The sequence below is a fragment of the Helicoverpa armigera genome, chromosome 2, assembly GCF_030705265.1.
Source record: "Helicoverpa armigera isolate CAAS_96S chromosome 2, ASM3070526v1, whole genome shotgun sequence".
In the NCBI taxonomy this organism is placed as follows: domain Eukaryota; kingdom Metazoa; phylum Arthropoda; class Insecta; order Lepidoptera; family Noctuidae; genus Helicoverpa; species Helicoverpa armigera.
The window spans coordinates 11,132,181-11,148,927 of NC_087121.1; the positions used below are offsets into that span (position 1 = coordinate 11,132,181).

At 36.3% G+C, this 16,747-nt stretch overlaps 1 protein-coding gene across 1 annotated transcript in view; it reads right to left on the reverse strand.

Moving 5' to 3' along the window:
• The window catches only part of LOC110379299 (guanylate cyclase 32E), a 102,204-nt gene that overhangs the window by 591 nt on the left and 84,866 nt on the right, over positions 1 to 16,747 (reverse strand). The window contains exons 13-21 of the mRNA XM_064039866.1: positions 15,217 to 15,514; positions 13,528 to 13,719; positions 8,569 to 8,746; positions 6,360 to 6,500; positions 4,624 to 4,747; positions 2,312 to 2,380; positions 1,774 to 1,933; positions 286 to 488; positions 50 to 125 (exon numbers count right to left, since the gene is read on the reverse strand). Coding sequence (XP_063895936.1) covers positions 50 to 125; positions 286 to 488; positions 1,774 to 1,933; positions 2,312 to 2,380; positions 4,624 to 4,747; positions 6,360 to 6,500; positions 8,569 to 8,746; positions 13,528 to 13,719; positions 15,217 to 15,514 — 1,441 coding nt within the window. The remainder of the gene's footprint in view (positions 1 to 49; positions 126 to 285; positions 489 to 1,773; positions 1,934 to 2,311; positions 2,381 to 4,623; positions 4,748 to 6,359; positions 6,501 to 8,568; positions 8,747 to 13,527; positions 13,720 to 15,216; positions 15,515 to 16,747) is intronic.

The window sequence follows — 16,747 nt, forward strand, 5'->3', positions numbered from 1 at the left end:
TGAGGGTTATTCAAAAAAGTTTACACAAGTTAATCAAGACACTACTTACGGTATCTACTCATTGTGTTTTTTCTTCTCTCGTGGTCCTCACCTACTAGCCACCATGTCCGCATTTCTCCCTTTCCCTGAACAAAAAACAACATTTAATTTTCTAGGATAGAGAACTATGTAGTTCAGTTCCTAAGATCTGTTGAACTTTTAAATTCAGCGTTTTCTTTAGAGATCTGGTTATCACTTCTTGTTTAGTATGGGTATTACAAAATCCTAAGCGTGGTATATCCTTACCTTGATATTAACTATCCCTCGTTCCTTAAAATGGTATCCGCCATGTTGTTTGAGCAGTAGATACGTATCATGGCTGATGTGGATACGTTGAGGTTCACCACTTGACTCCATCCTCGCTGCAGTATTCACTGTGTCTCCAAAGAGACAGTATCTTGGCATCTTGACTCCTACTACGCCAGCTGCGCATTGGCCGCTATGAATACCTATGTAGGCAAAACATAGTGATTTGAGATTTTGAGATATCAGAATCAGAAATATTTATTTGTTAAACATAGGTACTTATCACATAAGGATCCTATTATTAAACGAACTGCTCTGTTTTGCCGTGAAGGCGTACAAATATTAAATGTCTTATTACTTCATCATCACTTGCCTAGCCTTGTGCCAACAATGTTGGGGTCAGCTTCAGCTTAATAGGATGCAGCTGAGTACCAGTGTTTTACAAGGAGCGACTGCCTATCTGACCTCCTCAACCCCGTTACCTGGGTAGCCCAATACCCCTTAGTAAGACTGGTAGTCGGACTTACTGGCTTCTGATTACAAGTAGCGACTGCTAAAGATGTCGCTTAATTAAATTAGCGAAAAACCTGCTTCTATCGGAAAAGCTTTTCCATGTGCAGGTACAATTACTTAAAGTGATTGCGGTAAGTGGAACAGGAATTTCAAATAGGTATAAAATGTTTTTTTTTAAGTTAACATCAGAGACGAGGCGTGATCTTATCATTCGTTCACGCTATTAATAATCTTCGAAGTAAAAGTTCATCTTCCCGAAAGTTCTCTCAATTGAATTCTCGAAATATGCTTTAAAACTTTACCGCGAAACATTAGATAAGATATCGAGAAAACCATTTACATAAAAATTTTCCACTTCTATCAGAGCTTCAACGTAACTACTGGAAATAATATTAATTGACTCATACGAGATTCAAATTCACAAAACGATGTGTAATGTAGATATAAGTAATTCAAGTCAACTCCAGTCCTTGATTGGGGTCTTAAAAGGGTCTAGACATCGATATCTAAGGAGTACCTTTTCAATTAGTTGAAGAGTAAATCAATGCCTATTTAAGTGTTCTGTTTTCAAGGCTGTGTTGATAGCTAGACCTATATCAGGTCTTCATTAAAACGTCTATCCTATGGAGCAAGAAAAGATAAGCGGAGATGCCATAGTGCAGGTAGGTCAGGCCTAGACCTTCTTCTAGGTCAAATACGTACGGTGAGTATGACTAAAAGGATCAGTTACGAGTGAACCAATGAGTTTTGACAACAACTTTTTAGTATTACAAAAAATGGTCGGGTCCAAAGAAGGTTTGGTGCGTTACTTTCTTAGGATTTCTGTTATGGCACCTCCGCCAGTCATATTGTTCTCCATATTTTGTTTGCTATTCAGCTACATCCGGTCAGACTGGAAGCCGACCCCCAGATAATTGGGAAAAAGACTCGGAGGATGATTTTGTTTGCTATCCAGTGAGGATAATAAAACCTTACCTATTCTAATATGCAGTCTTGCAGCGGGCATATGTCTCGACCTGATCTTGGGCACGGAGTCCAGCACATGCAGGGCTAAGGAGGCCACCTCCGCAGCATGTCGTGAGCACCTCTCTGGTAGACCTCCTACTACCATGTATGCGTCGCCTATTGTCTCCACCTGGGGTAAGATTTGAAGCTTTATAATAAACCGCGTTTCACCTGCGTTCCAAGGAATAAAGTTATCGAATCTCGATAAAAAGTATCCAATTTTTTTTAGTAAATTTCAATTTATATATGAGCCTGACAGTCCATTCCTTTCTGCTGTTGAAGCGTGATTGACGAACAATCCAAACCCACTATATTTAACAATAGAAGTAGGTATAACTTTAATAACGACATATCATATAAACTGAAAAGTCTTTTGGGGTTTCTGAACCCAAATAAATAACAATATTCTTGATAAGTGAGGGTCGTAAATCGTTAAAATCAAGAGGAATCTTACTACGTCATTGAAAATCCTAACTTCATGTTAGCGAGACTGTAATTATAAACTTACCTTATAAACATTGTAGTATGATATGATAGCGTCGCAGCAAGTGTACAGATCATTCAGGATTTCCACCACCTGAGGGAATATAGAGTAATTTAGTGTCTATTTTCAGAAACCGCTGTCAGGCCGCTGACAGGATTAGGTATAATTTTAGTCCTTTCATCAGCTAGATGACATGGAATTTAGACAATAGTACAATAGCTGTAAGATATTAATAGTGCCTAGCTAGTTTATAGGCATCCACACAACTGAAATAACTTCATTATTACATAAGCTTGCCTGTACGTACATAACGTTCCATATAAATAAAGTTCCATAGCACCGTCATCCCTTTCATAAACACTTAAGACAATACCAAATAATTAATGATGTCTACTTAAGCAAGAACCTTATGTAATCTAATATGTATAGATAGCTGCTTTCCCGTGGCTTTAGCTGCATTAAGTAACTACTGCCCGCGCTGGGATAAATATAGCCTATGTTACTCGGGAAGAGTGTAGCTTTCCAACGGTTGTTTAGGAGCAAACAAACAAACAAAAAAATTATTTCTCTTTATTATATTACTATTAGTATAGAAGACAAAATTACGGTAAGCGTCAATCGTGAACAACATCTTTGAAGCAAAAGGAACCAACTTACTCAATTGATCACAAGTGAGTGTCTCTCGCTTGGCAAGTACGTATCATAGCAACGGTTGACAAGTACGAAACCGACACACTTCCGAGAAGTTGTTCAAAAGAAATCATTGATAAATGTTCGATTTATTGCGTGAAATGGATAACTGTGTTAAGGCCAGTTCACACTTAATTAAATGCCTGGTTGAACTAGTAACAACTAGTATTTTTCTAGGACTTCTAAGAGTATTTTTTAAAAACTTTAAATGCTTTATATTAAGCTGTAGTAGAGTAAATAATTTCATTTAATTAAAAAGACAAAAATATGATCTTAATTAAATTGTTGTAAAAAGAAACATTAAGAATTATTTTCATGCTCAAAGTAGGCAAATTATAACTTGATGAAAGCATTTTTCAATGTCACAAAGTTGCCTATATTAACTTTTTGTTTTGTTCTAAAAGTAGATTGTCTAAAAACAAAGCATTTATTTTTATAATATTGATACTTAAATTAACACGACCTTTCACTTTCAGGTGAATGAAAATATCTAATCAACTTTCATACTCAAAATTCAGGGAACTTTTTCGCGTGTCTATTATTATATCTTTTTTCATAACAGACCTACTCTTTGAAATTTTATAAAACAAATATAAAATTTATATTTATACCTAATCAAAACAAATTATTATTGTCAATAGAAAGTCTTTCTAGAATGTTTGTTCTTAAAATACCTAAATTAGTCTGCAAGGATTTTAATTTGCTTTTGTATAATTTTGTTTGTTTTTACAATATGTACACATATCTCTGTAACATCTAAATAGGTTAGACAATTTTCTTTTGGGGAAAATCTTCTTCCATATATCTCTGTATGACGACATTATATAATTTACCTTATGAGTTCATGCTTATCTTTCTATATGGCAACCCAATCTATAAATGCTGATCTGCTATCTATAGTGCGAAAAAACTATGATAAAAATTATAATGAAACTAGCTTCCACCCGCGGTTTCACCTGCGATCCTTCATAACTGCTTCCCTTGGCTGATGGTGTTTTTCTTAGGTCTAAGCTACCTCCTCTCTAATTTTAGATTAATCGGTCCAGTCTTTCACTTTAGACCAAGGGATATAGGGATTCATTTTTATATAAATATATATGTCGGAGACTGTCAATAGTACGGACACTAAACGTCACGCAAGCGCGCCCTCTGGTGGCGTTTCCGGTGAAACAACATTTTGGCGCGCTTGGCAGAGTAGTGGTGGTCGGCGTGGCGTCCGCGGAGCTCAGTCTTGGTCGAGTCGTCGTGCTGCGCACATCTCGATACTGCCTTTCGTAACGTGTAGTGTACCTAGTGTTATTGCCTAGTGTTGTAGTACTGTTGTAGATCCATATTGTAAAGTGTGTAAAGTGTCTTTTGAAATTAAAGTGTAAAGGTTCTTCTAACCTAACAGACAGACATGTGTTGCTGGGGAGTTTGTTCCGCCACTTCTTCTCCCCAAGCCAAAACACAGAGGAAGTGGCGAAGGGCGGGCGTTTTGGGGGCTGTCTTTTGTTCCGACTAATTTGAATAAACGTTTGACTTTTGAGTTCGTTTGAATTTTGAGTTTCTTTGAGTTATCTCTTTGCTTGATTACCCTAACTGATGTCGGACGATAGTGCCATCCTTGATGTTCGCCTCCGACATATAGATAAGAAACACCTTACCTGCATAGGAGTGTTAGTAGCAGCTAACTTGGTAAAGCCGACGATATCACTGAAGTATATTGTGACGCAGTCGAAGCTCTCTGCTTGCACCCTTTCACCGCGCTTTAATGCTTCAGCTACAGTCCTGTGGGCAAAGAAGAAAGTTAAGTTATAATCTATAGATATTGTATTTGGTTTGTATCCTAAAGCCTCTAAAACTATAGAAACGATTTGATCAAAAAAACACTGTTAAAAAGCTAGGTATATTATTCCCGAGGTACATGGGCTGTATATTATCTGAGTACCTATTCCTCTAGGACGCGGGTAAAGCGGGTAAATAACCAGTATCATTTGCTATGTTGGCTTAGCATGGATATTTTAAAATTGTAAGAAATCGAGGCTTTCGTCTGAACAGACCAGTAAATATTTTTTTTTTACTAAACTAACTACATACCTAAACGTTAAACCAGTAAACAAAAAAATCCGAAATGACTCACATTGCAGACAACTTTATTAGAGAAAAGCCAAAAAAAACCGTAAAAATTACTACCACGTCGGAATACGTTACAAACTTAATTACGCTAGGCTACTACGCAGTATCTAACACAATTCTCTGATAATTAAGAACATTAACCTTGACCTTTTGAGTCTTTGACTTTCGAATCTCAAGGTTAGCGACCGGCAACATCAATCATACAGCATATAAAGCTTGCTTACACGAATAAATCTGCATACTTTTATGAAAACCTATTCAAACTCATACGTCCATGAAAATGGATGCCCAAACTATTAAAAATGGTTTCGAATTTTGGTAAAATTTGAGTACCCTGCAAACAGTAAACTGTCGGTCAACAGTTTGATCAAATGTTGATATCTACACAAATGATCAAACTGTTGGCTGAACGATCACATATTTATTTTATTGACTGAAAGCTTTGATTGGATTCAAAACTTTCTTAAAATGAATTGCCTACGTCGGGTTGAAAGTCGGTCGACTGTTTAGTCTACAGTATGCGGATACCTAAGATATTCTAGAAACCGGTTGAGTAATCTTAGATTTAACTGTAAAATCTTTGGATCTACCTTTCCTTTTGATTTGCCTTTCAGACTTCTATAGTAGGTACCTACCTTATATTAGGCAGATAGAATTCTCTGAATCGGATATCTAAGTAATAGTTGCAAGCTTTTGAATAGTTTAGACTAAAATGTTGCCAATATCAGGTCGGGAATTTATAGAGAATTTCGACCGGCATCGAGAACAAATTAAAATATTCTAACTGGAAATGATTTAAATACATTTTTCGCTGTAGGTATTCGTAAGGGTAGTTGGATTGAAAATTAATATTTTATATTTAACTGAAGTCGAAATATCAAGTAAATTTTATAGCAAGATATATTATACTAGCTTTCTCACTCGTGTTCCGAAAGACTCACTTCTCGGTGCAAATAGATAAAAAGAAGCCCTTTTCGTAACGTGAAAGAGTAACACATACTTTCTTGGAATTTCTTGTGTTATTAATAAGATTACTTTAAAAGGTTTTCCGGCTACTGAAAATCGACCTTTGAGAATTTTATAAATGAGTTTCCACGTAAAAGTTCTTGAGATTGACTACTGGGCCGATTTGAAAACATATTTCAATGTGATATAGCCCCTGCATTGAGAAAGACTATAGGCTACTTTTCCTCCAGGTGCAATGTTCCTTCGGGGTTCAGGTGGAACTACATGGAACAGCTAGTAACCAATACATAATACTTACCTAGGCAGCATCCTATTGAGCAAGTCATCAGTTCTTCTCTTCTCCTGAAGTAGCTGTTCAGTCCTGGCTGCGACAATGGCCTCCAAGTTTGACGCATACTTCTCCATCATGGCCAGCATGTTGTCGAAGATGTTAGTTTTCCTGGACCAAGGAGTATTTATTAAATTGTGTTTTGAGTACACGATTTTTCATCAACAATTAAGAGTTAAGAGTACGCGCACAGTGCGGGAGACAGTTAGCCCGATGGTTGAAAAAATTAAATAAAAATCGTAAATTCAATATATGTTTTCAGTGGGCTTGATACCAGGTCAATACCTGATTTTTGTAATGAGCATATGACCATTCAGCCGATTAAAAGTTTGAAGTTTGCGGGTACCCCAAAGATAGCCTATAAAGGGTGGCTAGGCCATTGGTTAAATTAGCGATTTGACAGTTGGTTCTGATTAGGTTATCGTTAAAGTTAAATGGCAACTCATCCCAGTTGCTCAAACGATATCCTTTCGAATTGATGTGTTTGTTTGATCCTAACTTTGGAATGTTTTTCTAATTAATGGAATTCAAAAAAGAGGGTCCACAATTTGGATGTAGCTATTTTTACGATGGATAAACAAACATCACATTGACACGTGCGGCTCTGTGACGCACACAACATGTTTCTTCTGGTCTACTTGCTTCAGCAAACAGTTACAAATTCCTAGAATATAGGCTGAAATGTGATCTTCGATGCGAACACGTGCTAACAGTAGAGTCGCGTTGATGCTTATTTACTTTTACCTATTCATTTTTTTTGACTGCCTCGATGGTCTAATGATCGCACGCAAGCGCGGCTGCTGTGCTCGGTCTCGGGTTCGATTCCCGGGCGGGCTGAAATAGCTTTGTGGGTGACTGCCCATCGGGTTATGAGATTGAAGGAATATGGAGTGCACCTGTGTCTGCGCAAATGCTCGTGCACTATAATAATGTCCTGCGCAGCTAGCTGATCTCCTTAAATGAGCCGAAATCGACCGTGGACGCCATTATTCATTTTTTGGTCATGAACAATTTTGGTAGAATCTTGCTAAGTATTATAACCCATTTGCATCACGGTTGGTCCTGGATAGTCTTTTTATCTTGAGCTTTTGCAAAAAGTAATAATGTATTTAGACAACAATAATAAAGTGTGAAGCACACTTATCCACAGCCCTTTTAACTCTTTATATCCAAAAATAACAAGTACTTTATACATTTTCTTAAAAAGATTAACGATTTTATATTGAATTTGAACAAATAAAATATACCTGATTCTTTTCTATTCACTATAGATTTACTTAACACTTCAGAAATTGAATTATTTATGCCTTCAATTTAAGATAATCTGAACTCTTAGAATGTCTAGACAAACTGAATTAAAGATATATGAGACTGCATAATGATTGAAAACGTTAAAAATATTTGATTTGTATTCACTAGTCTAGCGGTGTACTTCTATAATCTATCCAGATTTTGATATAAGCTCCATGTAAACTACTATTTATCGTGGGAAGTACTGTCCGTACCGGGATAAAATATAACTAATGTTACGCGGTGGTAACATAGCTTTCCAACAGCGAAAGAATTTTTGAAATCGGTTCGGTAGTTTCGGAGCAAACAAATAAAAAGTTTCCATTTTGTTATATTAGCAGATAGATGTCCAATCTATAGTCGCAAAACAATCGATGGATCGGTTATAGAAATCCATTGTATGTCGTCATTGCGTGTTTGTCTGCAGGGCATAGACTTTATTAATCTTAGATTGATCAGTAAAGCGTCAAACTTTGCTATTTAGAAGGCAACTTTTGTCATTATGAAGATTCAAGAACTATTTTAGGGTTTAGTGATTTATTAGGGTGCTATATTGTCCCTATTTTATGGATTGTCTTACAGCCTTGTTAGCTGTTAACTAACATACCCTGACACAGCCTTAAACTTAAATTGGACCTCTGAGTCTGGTTATTGTCAATGTTTTTGCTCCCTCGGGGTTAGAATATGGCAACCAATTTAGATTTTATTTGTGAATTAACTTGGAAAATAATGTCTTTCGTATTACTAAAACTGTAGATGGACTATTCATTTGAGAAAGGCACTTCTTACTACAGGTAAACCATCTCGATCGGACTTATACACTACAAACAAACTGATGCTTGAAACAATCATTGTTATTTTTTATTCATGTTGATTTTAAACTACTTACATGCCAGCATGCATATCCTTAAGCCGGAGCCTCACAAGCCGCAAATCCGGCCTACGATCAGGCCGCTCGCTCCAGCAGGCGTTCAGCACCGCTAGCACCGCCGGCCTGGCCACCAGACCTCCAAGTGGTGGCCTGAACAGCACCCCTCCTATGGGATGACGGACGCGGCCTATAATCTCTGTTGGGAAAATATAATATGTTTAGAGCAACTTTTTTATGACCCCTCCCGCTGTGGGTTAGCAACAGTGAGGGAGTGTCAGACTCTTACTAATTGAAAACCGTCGTGTGTCTTTTATGTACCAGGGCCGATGACTTTCAAAAGTGAGCGGAGATGCCTTAAGGCACATACCTCCTTGCAGGTTAAATAACGTAGTACTATTATAACTAATGAGGAGTTAGGGGTCCTTGAGACATCTGTTAAAGATTGGTATCGATTGATTATGATACCCCCGTTTGTCATTTGGTTCTTGATGGTTTAAAACTATTTGGCTGTAAGTCTGTAAAGTAAGTATTAGAGCCCCTATGCTCAACAGACTAAACTGTAGGCTGATAGTTGACTTAATGATTAACTTTGAAAGTAATCGTTAAGCCAATCAAACTTCTCAGTCTGATATCGGCAGAATTTTGTTTACAGTGTGCTTTGTGTTATGAATTTGCTTATAGCCGAAGAATAGTTAAGGACTTAGAAGCTAGGTATGACAAAATTATCGAGGAATGAGTTGGATGAAAGTGTATTTATTTTATGATTGTTTTCATCCCCCAGATTATCTATACTAGTTTTCTAAAACTGAGGATTGTTTGCGTGCTAATCTCAGGATCTAGTGAACCGATTTGAAAAAAAAAAGTTGACAAGCGATAACACTTGAATGTTATTGCGACTTTTTTTCACTTTTTATTGCGACGTGAGTGAAACCACTCGTGAAAACTGCTGGTTGCTAAATATATTATGCAGAAAAATACCCGGATTTTTGACTGATTCTAGAGAACTTGTTAGCAAGATTCACGGAAATGGTAACCAAAGGTATTTAACAATATTTTATCAGTAAAAAACCAGAGGATTTGATTTGATTTGAGGTACCAGGAACGGTTGATTATTTAGTACTTCCTTGAATTAAAATTGTTTATGCTTTTTGAAATATTTTTCGTGGAAACGTTAACGTTTGTACGGATGAGTTGGAAGCTAAAAAGTTTCTTTGACGAATAATAAAAAACACATTTTCCGCCTTACTTGAAAAATGATTGTTTGATTATCATGATTCTTGGTAGACTTCATATTTAATCCATAAAAAAGATCGTTTTGTAAATTATTTCAATTAAAACATTTTTATTTCTACCACTTCAGTTACTTCTTACTTATTCACGCGTTTCACTACTTTTCTTAATTTTATCTAAGAACGTAATTAATTTATGAAGGCTTTTAAGCAATACATATTATTTTTGTAAGAAAAAAAAACTATTTGAGGTGATTCTATACTATATAATAAGCAGGATTCAATTAAGAAAACCTACTGGTAGGTATAAGATTCTTTTTAAACATTTTTACATGGATTTTCAGGCGGCTTATACTCATGAAAATAAACCAAAATTGCGACGTCTTAGGTTCTCAAACACTTTCAGTTCTTTTCGAAAAATTCCTACAGCCTTAAATGTGTACACGTGTATTGGCTTATTTTCTAATGTTTTGGTATTAAATCTGTCTTTTCTAGAAACTGCTACAATTTATGTTGTATCTTTGTAATAAAATTAGGTGTACCTATGATTTATTTACATCCCATTCCATGAACAGATTACGATAAAAGTACCTATAATTATATTTTAAATAAGAAAAAAAAGTGGCTTGAAGGTAAAAATTGTAGCGTAAATAAAAAAAACTTTACAATGAGTTTCTGGATTCAATTTTAAAGTCAAGGTTAAATGTATATTTCAAATAGGCCTTTGCAGGCTCCTATGAAAAGTCACACTAGTTGCACGGTTCCAAAAAGTTGGTATCATGGGGAAGAGCCGGTAAGAAACTCCATTTGATTAGGTAATCTATATTTATATGTTTTTTTTTTTTGAGAAGCTATCTATAATTCTTGACTTGCCACTGCCATCATCTACCTCTAATTAGGAACCTGCCCCCAGCTTAAGCTCTTCAGCGTGATGAGTCGAAATGTTGCAGATTTAAAAATGTAAGCAAAAAGTTCATGGCATAACAACATTAAGGCATTTTTTCACCAGCATTGATTTTATTCCAAAGGACAATGCCAGGGTGTGGGCTCAAAGTTTGCCCAGCAGTGGGAGTAGTTCCAGGGGGTTCCATAGTGCACTTTGAACACGTAATGCAAATATTTTTGAAATCGCTCCCTGGAGTCCCGAGGAAAACCGGTTCAAATATTCCACATGAACAGTCGCTTTACAAAGCTTGAGCCATTTGTCCAGTAGTGGGAGTGGTCAAAACAGGTTCTTGACTTCACTCTTAACACGAAATTAAAATATTTTTGAATACGGTCCCAGGGGTCCCGAGGAAAACCGGTTCAAATGTTCTCCATAGTTAGTCACTTAACAAAGCCTGAGCCATTTGCCCAGTAGTGAAAGTGGTCGAAATAGGTTCTTTACTGCACTGTTAACACGAAATCCAAATATTTTTGGAAATCGGTCCTAGAGGTCCCGAGAAAACCGGTTCTAATGTCAAACTCGAACAGTCACTTTATAAAGCTCAAGCCATTTGCCCAGTTGTGGGAATGGTTAGAATAGGTTCTTTACTTCACTGTTAAAACGAAATCCAAATATTTTAGAAATCGGTCCCAGAGGTCCCGAGAAAAACCGGTTCTAATGTTCAACTTGAACAGTCACTTTATAAAGCCCAAGCCATTTGCCCAGTAGTGGGAATGGTTAGAATAGGTTCTTTACTTCACTGTTAATACGAAAACCAATTATTTTAGAAATCGGTCCCAGAGGTCCCGAGAAAAACCGGTTCTAATGTTCTCCTTAGATAGTCACTTAAAAAAGTCTTTGGCATTTGTCCAGTAGTGGGAGTGGTCAAAATAGGTTCTTTGCTTCACTCTTAGCATGAAATTAAAATATTTTTGAAATCGGTCCCAGGGGTCCCGAGGAAAACCGGTTTAAATGTTCCACGTGAACAGTCTGTTTACAAAGCCTGTGCCATTTGTCCAGTAGTGGGAGTGGTTGGAATAGGTCCTTTAATTCACTTTTAACAAGAAATCAAAATATTTTTGAAATCGGTCCCAGGGTCCCTAGGAAAACCGGTTCAAATGTTCTCCTTAGATAGTTACTTTACAAAGTCTTACGCATTTGCCCAGTGGTGAGAGTGGTCAAAATATGTTATTTACTTCACTCTTAATACGAAACCCAAATATTTTTGAAATCGCTCCCAGGGGTCCCGAGGAAAACCGGTTCAATTGTTTTCCATAGATAGTCACTTTACAAAGTCTTAGGCATTTACCCAGTAGTGGGAGTTGTCAAAATAGGTTATTTACTTCACTCTTAATACGAAACCCAAATATTTTTGAAATCGGTCCCAGGTCTCCCGCGAAATTAACCTGACAAGACTTTTCTTCCAATTAGGTCTCATACATACATTGTCAATCTCAACGCTCAGTATGTGGCGGTCTATCCAGTAGTGGAAAATGTTGGAATGGCTTATTTTTTTTACTTACTGTGATTTTAAAATACATTCTAAAAGCATTGGATTCTAATAAGAACTGACCCTGATTTCCCGAAAAAAAAAGCAATTACCGCAGTACAAAATCTAGAAGATCAAGACTCCTGCGTTATGAGCTATCTACTAGAAAAATCTTATCAAGACGAATAAAATAAGCTCAAACACGAGGTAGTTAGTAGATACCGTTGAGGAGTTCCCTCTCTCTCTGTCGCCTTCATCGTCAGGTCAGATCTTAACCTCCACTGTTTTATGGTGTCGGAGACATTTACCCAAATGACAAGGTTTTACTTAATATGTGCCTACAATTTTTGAGAGTTGCACCCGATTTTTTAGAGTTTCCATCATCAGACCCTGGACCGGATGATAAAGGAACCGTTTGGGAAGTAAGCCCTTTGGAAAATGAAATAATTGTTTAAATCGATTGGTAATCGGCGGAGTTATGCTCGTACAAACGTAAAAAGAATATAAACGTACTGAGAACATCCTCCAGTTTTGGAAGTTGGTTAAAAAAAAGTTGTCGTATACAACCCCTCGTGTTTGTCAATTAATATCATTAATTTCAATTAAGGTAATAAAAGTGGAATATTAAGAGTTCGTAAGTATATTTTTCGTAATATTGAATAAGAGTCAAACCAGTTTTTCTCAGGACTCCTGGGATAGATTTCGAAATATTTCGGTCTGGGACCTATTATAAGCCTATGGAACATAATACACTATGCAGTTACTGTGGGCAACTCTTGAGCCCAACTTCCATACAAAGAATAGCATTGTCCTTTTTGAGAGATTTAGGTCAATTGCTATCGACAGGGGATTACTGGGGTTGAAGCATAACTGTGAACACTTTAATGTAATATATTTTTGTTAATTGATCAAATCGGCTTTTCTTCTTTAGTGCTTAACGACCGTGCTTTCTTATTTTTTATCTCTTTTTTCCTATGTATTTGTTTGTTTGTGTAGTATACAGATCTATGAATGTTTTTATAAATAAAGGGGAGGAGTTATGTAGGCGTAATGGCATCTCCCATAGTTTCTTCACTTGGCCTTAACGTAGCTCTTAAGATTTAATTGTATACTTTGGCGAATAAGTCCTGTTCTGAAATTCAGGGTGATCAGTCGCCTGTCACGCCTGTATATCTTTGAAAAATGCAAAAAAGGTAAGGTAAGCTTAAGTAAAACTTTAGCTTTAAATATTTTAAAAGCTGAACCATAAGCGACAATTTAGAGACCTACTTCCAGACTTGATTGATGACTTGGATTTTGGCTTCAATAATAAGATAGGTAAAGAAATAACTCACCAGCATTAGTAAGATTCGTGTCACCCCAAGGGCCGTTTCTTCCAAGGATTTCATACAGGATAATGCCGAAGGAATACACATCTCCCTTCTGGGACCCTCGAGGTGGGGGGTTGGGATCCCTCAGGAGTTCAGGAGCTCGCCACAGCATGCGACGCTCCATGCGCAGTGCGTCTTCCGCGTCTGAACACCCGTCTGATGATGAAGAGCATATTGTTAGCACATGGATATGATAATTGGTCTTGCAGATTTATGTTTCTTGATCTCTCAGATCTTAAGAGTGTTGTCTGTTATTTTGGTTATGTTCCAAATTGAGTAAGATAGAAATATAAGTAATATGTAAATGAAGAGGAATCATTTTATCTTTCATATCATTAAACTAAACAAGAAAAGGTATGAATATTGTACAAGAATTTTCTATCACATCTCATAAAACACGAGGCATGTACCAAAATAAATATGTACGACTACAACAATAATATTTTTTCCTAAATAATCGCTACGTTAAGATAAACAATAATTGTTATTCCTAGAGAGATAGCTAAGATATCCTTCACATATCAAATATACATAATCCTGAAATTATCGCGTTCAAGTCATTGACCTTAACAGTCGTTGACCTTTGGAAGGCTCTAGATAAGAATAACCCGATTACTGTAAGACGAACTTGTTCAAGTTCTCAAATTCGTATTACAAGTACCTACTTCCTCTGAGAACTTTCGAACATGTACGTGTACATAGCTTCTTGTTTATTATGAGTTAATGCTCGTATTTCCTTACAGAAAACTTTAATATAACATAAAGGTTGTTGATATTTTTTAAATAAACACAGGTAGTGTCAGTTTTAAACTATGTAATCCGCATTAAATTTTAGGTACATTTAATTAAAGTCATTATGACTGTAATTAATCGTTTGATTGACGAAAGTTGATGTAAAATTAGACTAAGTTCAATCTGTTTATGCAATAGAGTAAGTAGAAAAGACCCATAGACCCATACCTACATACTTAGATGCAAACCATTTCGGGCTACTGAAATCAGTGCGGTTACTTTTACCTTTGTCAAGTTATTATCCAAATCCAACATAAAACAAGAAACATCTCATAGTAATATTCAAACCACAAATATCGCCACAAATACATAAACCACAGCTTTTCTAAAACAAAATAAAAATAAACTAAAACGGCCAGTTCCACCATCTATAAAACCGTTTAAAATTCAACCGGCATAAAACCTCTATGTACGAATCAAACAGGTTTTATATCTAGGCTATAAAAGAGGTTGCATAGGTAAAACTCGGTCAGCCAGCAATTCGCAAATAGGAAACCAGGTCGGAAAAGGAATTTTACTTCATATAGGCTTTATTGAGCCAATATCCTGATTTATTTTGGTAAATTACTGCCAAATTTTTGTGCCTTTACTGTTAGGATAGTATGCGAATTAATTAAATAAAGTATTATTAACATTTATTAAGCCAGAGCTTTGTTATTGAAAGGTCTTGATTACAATGCTCGCATATTGCAAGTTGACATGAAATTACTTCAGACACAATTCAGATATCATATGAATCAGTGACTAAGTTCTGACTGTCGTAATCCTAATTTCCAAGTTTCAGGACATTTTAAATAAGTTTAAGAACAAGACTACTTAAAATAAAAAACACTTTAAAACTAGTTATCAATAGGTACTCACATTTCAAATTATGAAGACCGTAATCGGCAATTTGCAGGACCCATCGGCTGTCAACCAGACAATTACTAGACGTCAAATTCCCATGGGATATCAGGGCCGAATCATGAAGATACGTCAGTCCTCTCAGCAGGTCTGCTACTAGACTGGCCACGAACATATCGTCGAGATGCAGGTCTCTATCAGCCAGGACTCGGGCGAGTGACCCTCGGGAGCAGTAGGCTGACACGATGCAAGCTGAACCACTTTCTACGCAGACCCCGACGAATGCTGTCAGGTTTTCATGGCGAAGCTCACGGATCTGTGTGAAGAGATTGGATATTAGGTTTGATTTGAGGAGTGATGGTGGTTTGGTAGAACTTGCGGCTAACCGTGGATTGTAATAATCGATCAATCAGTTGTTTAGAATTTTGACACACGCGTCATATGTTATGTCAAACAATCTCCAATCGAAATCCAACTGATGGATCGGTTCTAGTAATCTGCAGTTAGTGATAGCCGCAAGACTCGATCAATCATATAAGGCAATGCTTTGTGTGATTGGTTCGTGCATTGGACCTTTTCATTACGAGTCCTTCCGAGTTTAGGAAGCACGTTAATTTGGTGAGTCCAGGCCATAATAATAATATGTAGCCACCTTATTATTAATGTTAACAATATAAGTATGTTTTGCACATGTTTAAACTTTTTTATTTAGCTATAGTGTACCTAGGTAAGCTAGGTAGCTAGCTTTATTCATTATTTTTATAATTTTATGTTGTCGGTGTACCTAGTGAGCCTTAGGGATTACTGTTTAAATGTCATGTAAGGAGAAACAATTATAATCTTAATCTATTTACATTAAAGTCTATTTATAGTACCTGACATTCAAACTAAATACACTGGGGACCAATAAAATCGGGACAGTTATTTTCATTGCGTAACCCAAAGTTACCACTATTGTAATAAAATTAAGGGTGTGTACTTAAAAGTTAGTCATCCGCTTATTTTATTAACAGAAAGGTTACATTATTTTGCTGAATAAACAATTTTTGACCTTTAACTTAATTTGCGAAGTGGTTTTAAGGAAAATTTGCTTCAACGATAGACCCATTACACAAAAAAGAAACTAAAAAAGTTAGTGATCACGCTGTCAAAAGCAATGTATATTGCTTTTTTATTTATTCATTTTAATTAATTAATTCTTTAAAAATATGTTGTAAACAACATATTATTTTCTGCATTTTAAAATGCTGAATACAAAAAATAATTTAAAATGTGTGACCACCGTTATCAGGCAAAGGGCCTTATCATTACTTATTTGAAGACAGATAAGACAATTTCAAAGGAACTTAAAACATTTTTACGACACTGCGCCAACATTTTTCAAAACGTTAATGTCATTGTAATCTGTGAACTGACCCACATTTATTTCTCAAGAGTGTAGTAAACATTCCTGGCAGGATCCAGGTCACTAAGAGTGGAAAACCCTTCAACTATAAATCTTTTTTTGGGGTCACATTTAGGAAAGTTTTAGGTAGGCGTTAAGGCGTTT